We start from the raw sequence: 14,994 nt of genomic DNA, 5'->3' as shown, positions 1-14,994 counted from the left end.
TCTGGGGGGCACTTGAGGACCGATTGGTCCTTTGGGAGCCTGGTGGACCTTTGGGGGGCGGGGGAGGGCCTTTGGGGGTCCGGGGGGGGGGGCCAGTTGGGAGCTTGGGGACATTTGGGGACCGGTGGAGGGCCTTTGGGACCCTGCTGGTCTTTTGGGAACTCGATGGGCCTTTGGGGGGCCCGGGGATGGCCGTTGAGGGTCTGGGTGGGCCTTTGGGGCACAGGGAGGGCCTTTGGGCACAGGGAGGGCCTTTGGGGGCCTGGGGGACATTTGGGGACCGGTGGAGGGCCTTTGGGACCCCGTTGGTCCTTTGGAGCTCGTTGGGCCTTTGGGGGGGTCCGGGGATTGCCATTGGGGGTCTGGGTGGGCCTTTGGGGCACAGGGCGGGCCTTTGGGTGCCGGGGGGGCCTTTGGGGCAAGGTAGGGCCTTTGGGACCCCGTTGGTCCTTGGGGTGCCCGGGGGACCTTTGCGGACCCGGGGCGGGCCTGTGGGGCAGTTGGGGGCCGGTGGAGGGCCTTTGGGACCCCGGTGGTCCTTTGGGAGCTCGATGGGCCGTTGGGGGGCCCGGGGATGGCCGGTGGGGGGCTGGGTGGGCCTTTGGGGGCGCCGGTGGCCCTTGGGGAGCTTGGGGGCCTTTGGGGCACAGGGAGGGCCTTTGGGGGCCTGGGGGACATTTGGGGACCGGTGGAGGGCCTTTGGGAGCTTGGGGGGCCTTTGAGGACCGGGGGCTTCCTTCGGGGTTGGGGTAGGAGGATTGGAACCCTTTGGGGTTGGGTTAGAGGACCTCACAACACTGTTCAAATGAAACTTGTGTATTATAACGACCACACTCAAAACCTCTTCCAAAATCTCTTCAAAATCTTCTTTTAAAATGTCTCTATCTGTTTCGCCGAAATAGTTCCATAACCTGTCTAAAACGGTTTCGCCCAAATAATCACTAAACGTAAATTCAGCGTGTTCCTTTGTTATTGGCATCTCTGTGCTAACGCATTTCAAATTAATAGGAAACCTTCTCGCGCGCTAAAACAATTCATCGCTAAGATGTTTCTTGCCTAATTGTTTCCATGGCCTTTGGTTATTAATATCCTTTGGAGTTCGACCAAAAGAGTTGTTCCCGAGGCAAAGACATTAATGATATGGATCTATTCCTGGAGAAATGTTTCTAGGCGGAAATTTTTAAAGTCTGACAGATGATGTCATTGATTGGTTGATCTGTCAAGAAGGGGAAATTAATTTGTTGTTTCTAAGGGGAATTATTGATTCACGATAGGTGAATTGAGGTCGACAGCACAGGTGTTCCAAGGTCGATGTTGTTGTAAGTGCACGCTCTCAGCGAATGTCAATGTCGTTGTTGTTGTTGTGAAATTTAGGTCATTGACCCCATTAACCACGTGTTCTCCCTAATGACTCTATGCCCATATTTGGAGTCCCGTCAGTATTCTATGCCCATATAAGGAGTCCTGTCACGAGTAGCACCCCCCATTCTACTGATAGTTCAGGTGTTGGTTCCAAAGAATCTCCATCTCAATAATCTCATTTACGCTATGCCTGACATCATATCAGAAAATGCTTATGTGATGCCATAAATGATGTCATAAGAAATGCTTATATGACTTGATGATGTCATATAATGATGTACTGACAAAGTACAGGACGTCATTTGCAAAAAAATTAAGGCTCTTAACGATTTTTCTCAGACTTCGGTTTTTATGCGAGAATATGACAAGATAGCAATTTTTCCAAGCAAATATGGATCCTTTTTCGAGAACATACATGTGTGCATACATACATACACAATTATTGTTCACATTAAAGATAATATACATGTACAATATGTTTGTCACATTTCTGTTCTTTTTTGTCCAGCTTTTATTTATTAGATTTTCAAATCTATTCTTACGTTCTTAAGCTATTTTATTTTTAAGCGATTTTCACATTTCCCGGCCGAATAGTTTAGCTTATTTTTGAGTCTACAAGATTTTGAATATTGAGCAATTTATTACCTAAAGGTTTTGAAGTACAACAAAAATTTTTATAAGGATTATTAAAATGCAAAATTATAAATTTATAAGATAAAATTTATAATATAAAAAAACAAAAATAATCATATATTGGAATAATATAAATTACTGTAAAGCTGACACATCAAGTTTGGCTTTCCTTTGGCTGTAGTGGATCTCTTATCATAACTATATGTATTAGTAAAAATGTTTATCTTATCATACACAATACAGTTCTGTTTACACAGACACTATCTATCGACTAATTTTGTGTAAGCACAACTCTCTTATTATTTTTCTTTTAGCTACCTATTCCACCCGAGCCAGTCCTGTTCTTGGAACCAGACGAAAATATATACGAAACAATTGATATAGGTAAGTATTAATATTCATCCATTCTTCTGTTATTGTGGGAACATCTAAAAAAGAAAAATTTTATTTAACTACTATACTTCCAGAGAATTTGTTTTCTTAGGAGATTGAAAATGCTTACAGCTGTCACTACTTGGAATTCTGGGTATATCCACCTGCACTCCCTGAAGTGAAATTCAGTGCTAAATAGGAGCACAATGTGAACTGTTGTTTTGAAACAAGGTACTTGTCTCAAAACAGCTCTATAATCAGTCCTATTTTTATAGGATGGTAAAAATTACCGTCTTTCTAACATGTAATTTTTTAATTTGTTTGATATTAATTATTAAGAAAAAAACTTAACATCACCGCATTCCCTTCAAATGCCACAGCCTGGTATGGAAGAGAATACCGAGAATTTATCGGATTTTATCGTGTCACAGGTTGTGGCAAGGGTGGGTTACAAGCTTGTTATATGAAACTAAGAGATGAAAGGTAATAATAAATGAAAAAATAAAATCAAATAGGTGAGAAAACGAGGATTTTGGCAAGCCAGCGGTAAAATACGAATACGAAGAACAATCAAATATTTCGACAAGGACCTCCATCAAGTCGTCCTCAGGGATAATAAAAAAAAATAAAAGAAAAGAAAAAAAAAAAAAAAAACAACAACAACAACAAAAGGAATGTACTTGACAAAAATAGAGCAATTAATGAATAAAAAACAGTAGGAATCAATGAAAGAGGATTTACCAAAGTGATTGAGCAAGAATTTTTTGCCTTGCAATAGTTTTAGCTTGTCTATAATTTTGGTTTTCATTATATATGCGGATAGGTTCTCTTAAATTAGACTGGGCGAAAATATTGATCAAGTCTTTTAATATTAAATTGTTATAAATTGGGCTTAATGAAATATCTCCGGTATCTCTATTTATAGCCAAATTTCTGTTTATACGTTTTTTTATCCCAATTACCTCTTTAAAAGATTGCGGTAGACCATTTACAGTAGATATTAAAACTGCCACCAAGCTTGTATTTACGACAAGCTTGTTACAGTTTGACTCCAGTAAAAACAAAACCTTTATATGAATCATCAGTCCGACACCCATTGCATTATCAATGGCTGCGGAGGATATTAATATTTTATCCATAAAGTTGAATTTTGAGTTTACTCTGGTCAGTCAAGACTGTCATTAGTTCAGTAGTTGTTTTTATTAAATTTTTAATAAAATTTATTAAATAAATTATTAAATTTATTATTGTTAAATAAAATAAAAAAAGATTAAAGATTATTAAATAAAAAAAAGGTTTTCCACTGAAAATAAGGAGCAACATTAAAACTTAAAATGATCAAAAATTATTACGTATATAAAGGCTCCCCCCTCCTCAACATCTCACTCTTTACGCTAATTTTCTTTAGTACTTTTGAAAAGGGGTCTTATTGTTCTAATTAAACGGCCTTTGTGTTTCAGGAGTCATTATTAAACAATTGGGACAAAACTTAAACTTTAGCGTTAAGAGCGAGGTTTTGAGGAGTTTTTTAGAGTTTAGGTTACTATTGAGCCGGGTCGCTCCTTACTCACAGTTTGTTACCGCGAACTGTTTGGTTCAATCTTGGAAGGATTTCCAGCTTTTATTGTCTAAGATTTACACAAATAAATACTAATTCATTATGGAAATTATGTTTTGAATTAAGTAATTCCAAATGATGTAAATACAGTTTAAACAAGTGATAACATTTTTGTCAATTTACAGTGAAGTTCAGGGGCTGTAATTAGCTAAAAATGCTAGCTTTCTTTATTTTACAACCCCAGTAGACTTGTGAGCCCACTTTTTGAGTTTCGAAAAGCTTAAATCAATCAGTTCAAGTTTGATCTACCATATGAGTTTATTTCTTCTTTTCTTTGGTTAAATATCGCTCTTTACTTTCCTTCGAAAAACAAATTTTTCTTACAAACGTTTTTTTTTAATAATGGTGGATAGACAACAGGGTTGACAAACTCTTGATTTTATTATGGCGTTTGACTTTCATTTATACTCGCACTTGATACTCTTTAATGAATAACAAATAAATAATTTTCGAGACCACACTGGCTAATCATGATAAACAAAAAATCGCGAAGAAAGGAAACGAGGACAATTAACAGCCAGTGAAAAAATTGAAAAATTATGCAAATATTTCGGTCAAGACCTCCGCTTGACCGTCCTCAGTGCAGAATAAAACTTATTCTGCACTGAGGACGGTCAAGCGGAGGTCTTGACCGAAATATTTCCATAATTTTTTAATTTTTTCACTGGCTGTTAATTGTCCTCGTTTCCTTTCTTCGCGATTTTTTGTTTATGAATAACAAATGAACTAGACACAAAAATTGCATTGCTTGTAAACTTTTTGTGACAAATAAGCAAAATACGTTTTAAGTATTTGAGTTTGATTTCCACGGCCCATGACCTCCACAATTAGGAGGAAGCACATTTGATCAGACATTGACTTGCTAAGCTTTGAAAGTTAAACTAAGTCATCAGCGTAAGAAAATTAACTAGAACCCTTGGCACTAGACAGCGATTATCCTTTATATTGACCGTGTAAGCTCTCTAGTTCCCCACGACTCCCACCGCTGCCACCAGTATAAGCTCTCTAGTGCGAGCAGTGTACGTGGCATCGCGCCATAAGTGCCAGCACTAATGCAACTAGTGTAGGTAACACTGCCATGCGGCTAACAAGTTCTACGAGTCTGCCCTCGCTTGTAATCGTGCTGGAGGAGTGCTACTGCTACAACCACTATGGGTACGACAAGTGTAATCTCTGTGGGCGTAAATGCCATTGGATTGGTTCAAGGGTCTCAAGCCCATAAGTTTCCTTCCTAAAACAATATTTTCCATCGGGAAAAATATTTCAAAACAATATATATATAAGAACCTTCCCCTATATACCAGGACTATTTATTCTCTCTTTTGCTGGAGAGCCCTTCACCTAGCCCAATAAATGCTGTAAGACAGACCCAAGCAAAAAAGGGGGAAAATATTACTTTTTCAAAGTAGATCACAAACATACTGAAGAAAAATCTACTCTTCCTTCCTCTTGACAAAACGCACAAAGAGATACAGCTCAAAGAAGATGAGCCGATCATGAGAATCAAGGGCAGAGACTCTGAACACCCGTTTTTAGAATCAATCGATGACCTCTCCTTTTCCACCCTGGCAGTGTCTAGTCATTAAAAACTGTTTCTCGATCATCCAATGAGTCATCACCAGACGTCCTATTTCTGTACAACCGCTACTACTACTAACCACCCATTACAGCACCAAGCCACCTAAGACTAATACAGCTACGCACGCTCCAACACCATCTCAATATTTTTAAAGCCCCCCCCCCTTTACATCCTGCCAGGAAGTTCCCATTTTCATTCAATTTTTCCTTACGACTTCATTCCACCCCAATCGAGGACGTCCTGCTTTCCTTTTAGGTCTAGACGGTCCGCCGAAAAGGACAATCCTTGGCGATTTAATATCCTCCATTCACAGAACTTGCCCTAGCCATCTCAACCTTTCTCTCACTATAGCCCTAGAAAGTGGAATTGAACACTTTTTGTAATTCCTACTGCTTGAAATACAGTCAGTCAGTCGGGTATCCAAAACAATCCGTAAGCAATTTCTCGGTAAAATATATTGCATAACTTCGTCCATTTTTCTGAGCGCCCATGCTACAGAACCGTATTTGACTACTGTCATTACTATAAATATTCTAATCTTGGTTCGCACACTTATCTTCTTATTCTTCCAAACTTTTTTCAAATGTCAAAAAAAACACCTTGGCTATTCTACTATTAACATTTTCGCTGCACCCACCGTCTTTACTAATAATTAAATAAAAAAAACAAGTTTTTTTAACTGAAAGTAAGGAGCGACATTAAAACTTAAAACGAACAGAAATTATTCCGTATATGAAAGGGGCTGTCCCCTCCTCAACGCTTCGCTCTTTACGCTAAAGTTTGACTCTGTTTCGCAACTTTATTTTTTAAAACAATAAACAACTTTAGCGTAAAGAGCGGGGCGTTGAGGAAGGGACAGCCCCTTTCATATACGGAATAATTTCTGTTCGTTTTAAGTTTTAATGGCGCTCCTTACTTTCAGTTAAAAAAACTTGTTTTTTTTATTTAATTTCTGATCGTTTTTTAGTTAATGCAGCTTTTATTTTGGCTCACCGTCATTGAATAAGTAAAAGAAAATTGCATAAAAGTTTTACTTTTCTTTTGCTAAATGGCTGTCTCTAAATTTGGTTCTGGCGTAATTTACAAATTAAGTTACGTAACGAACTTCTATATTCGTATATTTTTCTTCTGGCAAAAAATACAAAGTTGCAGATTTTTGCAGATATGAGCTTGAAACCTATGTTATAGGGTTTTCTGATACGCTGAATCTGACTGTGTGATTTTCATTAAAAATTTTTCACTTTTAGGGGATGTTTCCCCCTCTTTAAAAAATCAGGTAAGTTTTCTGAGGCTCGTAGCCTTTGATGAGTAATACTAAACTTAATAAAATACATATATTTAGATTCAGCATTACAAGCCCATTCTTTTGATCCATTTATTGACATCAAAGTTCCGCTTTTAAAAGTTTCGCTTACTATTGAGCCGTATCGCTTGTTTTTTTTTATTGTTTTTTTTTTTATTACGTATATGTTATTACGTATATGATGGGGTTCTCCCCTTATTAAATAACACGCTCTTTAAGTTAAAAGTTTAAAAAAATATTTATTAAAACAACCCAGAATCACAAAGGCCGTTTAATTGGAATAGATAGCTCTTTTGAAAGCACTAAAAAAAACTAGCGTAAAGAGCGAAGTATTGACTCGGGGGAGAACCCCCTCATATACGTAATAATTTCTGTTCATTTTAAGTTCTAATGTAGCTTCTTACTTTCAGTTGAAAGTACTTGTTTTTTTTAATTTAATTTCTGATCGTTTTTGTAATAATGCTTGGAAATCCGGCGCCCCCTTCACAGAAATGTCCCTTACCCCAAAGAAACATCCTACAAGGAATGATTCTCCCGAGTAACCCCTTCCTCCAGCTCCCCCCCACCAGAAAAAATTCTTCCTGAAAATGTGTGTATACTTCCCAATAACCAATACAATATGTAAGCAATGGGCAAAGTTCATAACTTGCAGCCCTTCCCCTGGGAACTGTGGGGGATTAAGTCATCGTAAAAGACATATTTATTAGATTTTCGACTATTCTAAACACAATGGCTATCTCAAAATTTTAATTGGGTGACTTTGAGAAAAAAAAGAGCGCGGGAGGGGGCCTAGCCTCCCTCCATTTTTTCGGTCACTTAAAAAGGGCACTAGAACTTTTAATTTCCGTTCCAATGAGCCCTCTTACGGTATTCTAGGACTACTGGGTCAATACGATTACCCCTGGGGAAAAGAAAAAAACAAAAAAAAACAAATAAACACGCACCCGTGATCTTTCTTCTGGAAAAAAATGCAAAATTCCACATTTTTGTAGATAGGAGCTTGAAACCTCTACAGTAGGGTTATCCGATACGCTGAATATGATGGTGTGAATTTCATTAAGGTTCTATAACTTTTAGGGGGTCTTTCCCCCTTTTCTCGAAAATCAGCCAAATTTTCTCAGGCGCGTAAGTTTTGATTGGTAAAATTAAACTTGATGAAACTTATATATTTGAAATCAGAATTAAAATCTGATTCTTTTGATGTATCTATTGGTATCAAAATTCCATTTTTTAGAGATTCGGTTACCATTGAGCCGGGTCGCTCCTTACTTACAGTTCGTTATCACGAACTGTTTGATACTACCAAGATAAGTGAATTTGTCCACTTGATCGATCTTTTTGTTATCCAACGTTACCATTTCATCTTCACTTATTCCTAGCCTTAGTGACTCTGTCTTCTTAACATTAATTTTCAAACCTATTCTAGCACATGGACTCGCAAAAACTCTATAAGTTCGTTCAATTTGCTTACACATTCATCAAGAATGCTTAAATCATCAGCATAATCTAAGTCCAGGAAAGTTTTAGTTCCCTATTTGATTCCATATTCTTCCATTGTCTTTTCTCTGCTCCTGAAGACAAAAGTTTATGAAAATGATCTTTATAAATGGGGATAGGACACACCCCTGCTTAATTCCTGATTTAATACGAAACTAACCACGTTTCCTACCTTAACCGCAACAGTGTTTTTCTTATACATAACACTAATCATTTTAATGTATTTTTCTGGTACAAGGATAAAGCCTTCACTAAAGCCCTTCTATCAGCTAAATCAGACGCTTACTCTTAATCTATTTAACTGAGAAATAAAGGCATTTCATGACTCAGGCACTTCTTAATTATTAACCAATTTTGGTTAATAATTTGGTGGAATTTTGGTGGGCACAGTGAAAATTTGGTGGGCACATCCTCTACCCTTCCTAAAACCGCTAAGTTCTTCTCTTAAAATTTTGTCTATAGCATCTCTAAGTCTAAAGAGTATCAAGATGCTAAATAATTTGCTACCTACACAAAAGCAGGCTAATGACTCTGTAATTAGCAAAATCACTCTTATCACCTTTCTTATACAGGGGTTTAATTAGGGTTTTCCTAAAATCGCTAGGAACCTTCTATTTTTCGAAAATCATATTTAAAATCTTCAGTAACTTATTTGTAATCTCAAAACCACCATATTAGATAAATACATTTACCATACTATACTGGGGCGTTATTGTTTTTTAATCCTTTTACTGCTGTCACTAATTCCTGTTCACAAAATAAATTTTCCTTCCCATCCAAGGAGTCACAAACTTTTTTATTTTTCCCTATATCTTTCCCTGTAACTCTATTCTGGTTTAGCCCATTACTAAAATGTCCGGTCCATCAATATTTAACTCTTTCTTTATCACTAATTGTAGCCCCGTTCCTATCTTTAACTGGGACAAATCCAGATTGACTATTCCCTCTCATTTTATTAACATGCCATTACAGTATTTTATTACTTTGCCGTCTAGATGCATTTTCCAGATCCCTGGCAATTTTACCAATGGCCTGCACTTCACACCTCCGTAGTTCATGTTTTAATGTATTCTCCACTTTCGTTACATTCCTCTTATTTTCATATTATGTATAACTCAGATAATTCTTGTGCAAGTACCTTATCTTCTCTATTAAACATAAGGTATTTTCACTAATATTCCTAGCTGCGTTTCTAACTTTCTTTCCTAAGGCACCATCTGCAACTTCACAAATTATCTTCCTAATATTACTCCATCGATTTTCTACATTGTCAAATTTTAAACTCCCGATTTTAGTATTCATCTGTTTCTGGAAAGTTTCCCTGAAATTCTAATCCTAGAGTCTACCGACGTCATAGCTTTTTTGAAGGTAATTACACTTCTGAAATTTCAGCTTTGGATTAACCCTTGTCACTAATAGATAGTGATCTTTACTTTTAACATCAAGATCAGCACCCCTATATACCCTAGTATCAAACAGTTCGTGGTAACGAACTGTAAGTAAGGAGCGACCCGGCTCAATGGTTACCGAAACTCTAAAAAACAGAATTTTGATACCAATAGATACATCAAAAGAATTAGATTTTAATTTTGATTTCAAATATATAAGTTTCATCAAATTTAATCTTACCCATCAAAAGTTACGCGCCTGGGAAAATTTGGCTTATTTTCGAAAAAAGGGGAAAAGACCCCCTAAAAGTTATAGAACATTAATGAAAATCACACCATCATATTCAGCGTATCAGAGAACCCTACTGTAGAGGTTTCAAGCTCCTATCTACACAAATGTGGAATTTTGCATTTTTTGTCAGAAGAAAGATCACAGATGCGTGTTTATTTGTTTGTTTTTTTTTCCAGGGGTAATCGTATTGACCCAGTGGTCCTAGAATATCGTAGGAGGGCTCATTGGAACGGAAATCAAAAATTCTAATGCCCTTTTTAAGTGACCAAAAAAATGGAGGGAAACTAAGCCCCCTCCCACGCTCATATTTTTCTCAAAATCACCCAATTAAAATTTTGAGATTGCCATTTCGTTCAACATAGTCGAAAATCTAATAGATATGTCTTTTAGGATGACTTAAACCCCCACAGTTCCCACGGGAAGGGCTGCAAGTTATGAACTTTGCCCATTGCTTACATATTGTATTGGTTATTGGGAAGTATACAGACATTTTCAGGACGAAATTTTTTTGTGGTGGGGGGGGGGGCTGGAGGAGAGGGTTACTCAGGAGAATCATTCCGTGGAGGATGTTTCATTGGGGCAAAGGACCTTTCTATGAAGGGTGCGCCGGATTTCCAAGCATTATTCTAAAAACGATCAGAAATTAAATAAAAAAAAACAAGTTTTTTCAACTGAAAGTCAGGAGCAATATAACAACTTGAAACGAACAGAAATTATTACGTATATGAGGGGGGTCTCCCCCAAGTCAATACCTCGCTCTTTACGCTACAGTTTTTTTTAGGGCTTTCAAAAGAGCTATCTATTCTAATTAAACGGCCTTTGGGATTCAGGGGTTTGTGAATTTAAATTTTTTTTTAACTTTTAACGTAAAGAGCGTGGTATTGACTAAGGGGAGAACCCCCTCATATACGTAATAACATATACTTAATAAAAAAAAACAATAAAAAAAAACAAGCGATACGGCTAAATACTAATCTAAAATTTTAAAAACGATACTTTGATGTCAATAAATGTATCAAAAGAATTGGCTAATAATGCTGATTCTAGATATAAGAATTTTATTAAGTTTAGTATTACTCATCAAAGGCTACGAGCCTGAGAAAATTTACCTGATTTTTTAAAGAGGGGGGAAACATCCCTTAAAAGTGAAAAAATTTTATTGAAAATCACACCGTCAGATTCAGCGTATCAGAAAACCCTATCACATAGGTTTCAAACTCATGTCTGCAAAAATCTGCAACTTTGTATTTTTTTGCCAGAAGCAAAATATACGAGTCTAGAAGTTAGTTACGTAAGTTAATTCGTAAATTACGTCAGAACCAAATTTCGAGACAGCCATTTAGCAAAAGAAAAGTAAAATTTTTATTCAAATTTTGTTTGCTTATTCAATGACGGCGAGCCAAAATAAAAGCTATATTGACTAAAAAACGATCAGAAATTAAATTAAAAAAACATGTTTTTAAACTGAAAGTAAGGAGCGACATTTAAACTTAAAATGAACAGAAATTATTCCGTATATGAAAGGGGCTATCCCCTCCTCACCGCCTCGCTCTTTACACTAAAGTTTGACTCTGTCTCACAGCTTTATTTTTTAAAACAATAAAAAACTTTAGCGTAAAGAGTGAGGCGTTCAGGAAGGGACAGTCCCTTTCATATACGAAATAATTTTTGTTCGTTTTAAGTTTTAATGTCGGTCCTTACTTTCAGTTTAAAAAACTTGTTTTTTTTTATTTAATCTTGTATTGATCCAGCCTGTCTTCGCTTTACAATAACATAACCGATAAGGTTAGCTGTCTTACCATCATTTGAATACCATTTGAACTTGTGAGCTGTTTATGACCAAATACTGGATTCGTTATAACTAGATTGTTATGCCTACAAATTGCTTATACCTAAATTCTCGGCTCAATAGTAACCAAAACTCTAAAAAACGGAATTATGATACGAATAGATATATCAAAAGAATCGAATTTTTATGCTGATTTCAAATACATAAGCTGATTCCAAATTTCATTAAGTTTAACCTTGCTCATCAAAGGTTACAAGCCTGAGAAAATTTGCCTTATTTTTGTAAAAAGGGGAAAACATCCCTTAAAAGACATAAAATCTTAATGAAAATCACACGACCCGATTCAGCGTATCAGAGAACCCTAATATGAAGGTTTCAAGCTTCTATCTGCAAAATCGTGGAATTTTGCAATTTTTTTTTGCCAGTAGAAAGATCACGGATGCGGGTTTTTTTGTTGTTTTTTTGTTGTTGTTTTTTCCCAGGGGTGACCGTATGGACGCAGTGGTCCTAGAATACCGTGAGAGGGCTCATTCAAGCTAAAATTAACAGTTCTAGTTCCCTTTTTAAATGACCAAAAAGATTGGAAGGCATCTACGCCCCCTCCCCGATTCCTTTTCCCCCAAAATCATCCAATTAAAATTTTGAGATAGCTGTTTTGTTCATCATAGTTGAAAGGCCCGATAACTGTGCCTATGGATATAACATAGAACCCCAATGCCCCAAGGGAAAGCTATTTAAGGTGTAAAAATTGACTATTGTTGACGCACAGTCGTTGTTATTGGAACACATGCATACATTTTATGGTGGAAAGTACAAAATTTCTGATGCTGTTTCTCCACGGGGAAACTTTCCATAAGGAGAGAAGTTTCCAAGGGGTGACCTAGTCAAAGGAAATTATACACTGGGAGAATTTGCCGGAATTCCTATACAAAATTCTTTTTATATTTCTTGTTTTCTCTTTTCCGTTTCAATTTTACGCGTGGAGTTTTTAAGGGTAATTGCCTATGTAAATTTTCACCGGGATTGAATTGTCTAAAGAAAATATCCGTGGGGAGGGTATTTTTCCGTGGAGGTAGGGCCATATTTCCTGGGATTATTTAAAAAACGATCAGAAATTAAATAAAAAAACAAGTTTTTTCAACTGAAAGTAAGGAACAACATTAAAACTTAAAACGAAGAGAAATTATTACGTATATAACGGAGGTTGTCTCCTCCTCAACATCTCGCTCTTTACGCTAAAGTTTGAAATTTCTCCCACTTCTTTAAGAACAACTTCTGAAACATTAGGTTCGTTTAATTAGAACAATAAGAAGCTTTTTTCAAAAGTACTAAAAAAATTTAGCGTTAAGACCGAGGTGCTGAAGAGCAGGCAACCCCCTTCATATACTTAATAATTTCTGTTCGTTTTAAGTTTTAATGTTACTCCTTGCTTTCAATTGAAAAAATGTGTTTTTGCTTATTTAATCTCCTAACAATAACACCATATTTCTACCTTTGACCTTGTTTGTCTCTTTGTTCTTGTAACTGAAAGTAAAATTCATCTGAGTCACTACTATCTCCGCCAGTCGGCTCTACAGGGGCATATACTACCATGATTGATACCCATGTTCTTTTTACTAATAAAATGAGCGATTAGAATTCTATTTTTAATGCCTTCCAAACCTGAACATGACCTAGCAGCTTCATTATTCATCATGTGCCCTACTCTCTGTTTATGTGCTCCATCTTTCCTTCCTGAGTAAATTAGTGCTTATATCACCTAATTTCATGTTTCCAACCCCTGGGATATGTGTTTCTGAAACTCCTAATAGGTCAGGTTCGTAGCGTCTGAATTTGCCGGTCAAAATTTTATACGATAGCCATTTTTTAACGACAATAAATATAAAATCAAACAAGCTTTTTCAACTGAAAGCAAGGAACAACATTAAAACTAAACCCTCTCGCGGGCGAATTTCCAATTTTTGAGATAAACTGACAGGAAAAAGTTCTTTCCTATGTAGAAAAATACGTAGATTTCATATATGTATTCAGAAACTGACAAAATCTCGGTGGCCATCATCTCGTCTATTGAACTGTATTCTTTGTCGGCCACTGCTGCTTTGAAAGAGTTGCACAACATCTCCGAAAATGGGCGGATCTTGTAGTATTTGTCACCATCAGGGCTACTTTGTTGAGTAGTGAAATGTAAACATTCTCTGATCCTTTTGAACCTTTTGCTTGAAATATAATCAGCAATATGAGGTAGCCTCAGGCTATTTGACCAGTAGTTTTCAATTCTTGGGTACCGAACATAGCTCATTATCAGAAGGCATCCAACATAGATGCATAGTTTTGCTGATGTCAAATTCAACTCATACCCTTTTTTTTACAATGCGTAAGCGTTAGACTCCCTGACGACCATTGCAAGAATTTCGTCGGAAAGAAGTCCCTCAAAGAATTCGACAGGATCCAACTCGTTGCTGAGATTGAGCAGGACCCGACCATCACCGGTGAACGGAGGAACCGACTCTGCTAGAGGATTATCAACATTGGCTCTCCAAATACGTCGTCTGGCCTTGACTGGTTTAGACTTCGGGTTGTCTCGTGGAACCTTGATTTAGCTGCAATCCCACTGTTAGACTGTGAAGGAGTGGTCTGTGATCTTCCATCTGAAACTGAACTGTTGACAGCAGGGTCAGCTTGCGACGTCGAAAAAGAAGCAGAACTATTGGGTTCCGTGCTTGGGGTTTTCCTTTTCGTTGCATAAGTTCTATCAACACGCTGGAGAAGTGGTTCCGTTCAATCAGGTTTTATTACCTCGTGGTCTAAACAGTCTTCGTTTGTAGCTCTCTCTTGTGTATCTCTAGCCGCTGGGCTCGATCTGGTAGCAAGTTGGACGTCCTCTTCTTCACATGGAGGCTGCCAAGTGGGATCTCTGCCATCTTCTTTGTCGGAGGAAAGACCTGATTGGCCTGAATCGATTCCATTGTCACTATCCTCTTCAAACATGATTTTCATGATTTCTTCATCATGCCTGATTTTTTGCCGACTCATCTGTAAAGAACAGAAGCTTTTCTAGTTTGCGAGCACAAGGTACAAGCGGGGACAAATGAACAGTAGTGTTACCTGTGGCATTCTACAGAAACTATATGGAACAAAAACTATACAGAAAGCTGGCAATA

The 14,994-nt window shown here is 37.2% G+C and overlaps 1 protein-coding gene across 2 annotated transcripts in view; it reads left to right on the top strand.

The window, feature by feature from the left end:
• The window catches only part of LOC148949978 (uncharacterized), a 73,099-nt gene that overhangs the window by 56,827 nt on the left and 1,278 nt on the right, over positions 1-14,994 (top strand). For both annotated transcript variants that reach the window (XM_089091379.1, XM_089091378.1), the window contains exon 5: positions 2,310-2,379. In XM_089091379.1, coding sequence (XP_088947505.1) covers positions 2,310-2,379 — 70 coding nt within the window. The remainder of the gene's footprint in view (positions 1-2,309; positions 2,380-14,994) is intronic.

The sequence above is a fragment of the Artemia sp. Qi Xiang Cuo genome, chromosome 7 (genome assembly GCF_049724085.1).
Source record: "Artemia sp. Qi Xiang Cuo chromosome 7, ASM4972408v1, whole genome shotgun sequence".
Taxonomy (NCBI): domain Eukaryota; kingdom Metazoa; phylum Arthropoda; class Branchiopoda; order Anostraca; family Artemiidae; genus Artemia; species Artemia sp. Qi Xiang Cuo.
This window is presented reverse-complemented; position numbering and strand designations above follow the sequence as displayed.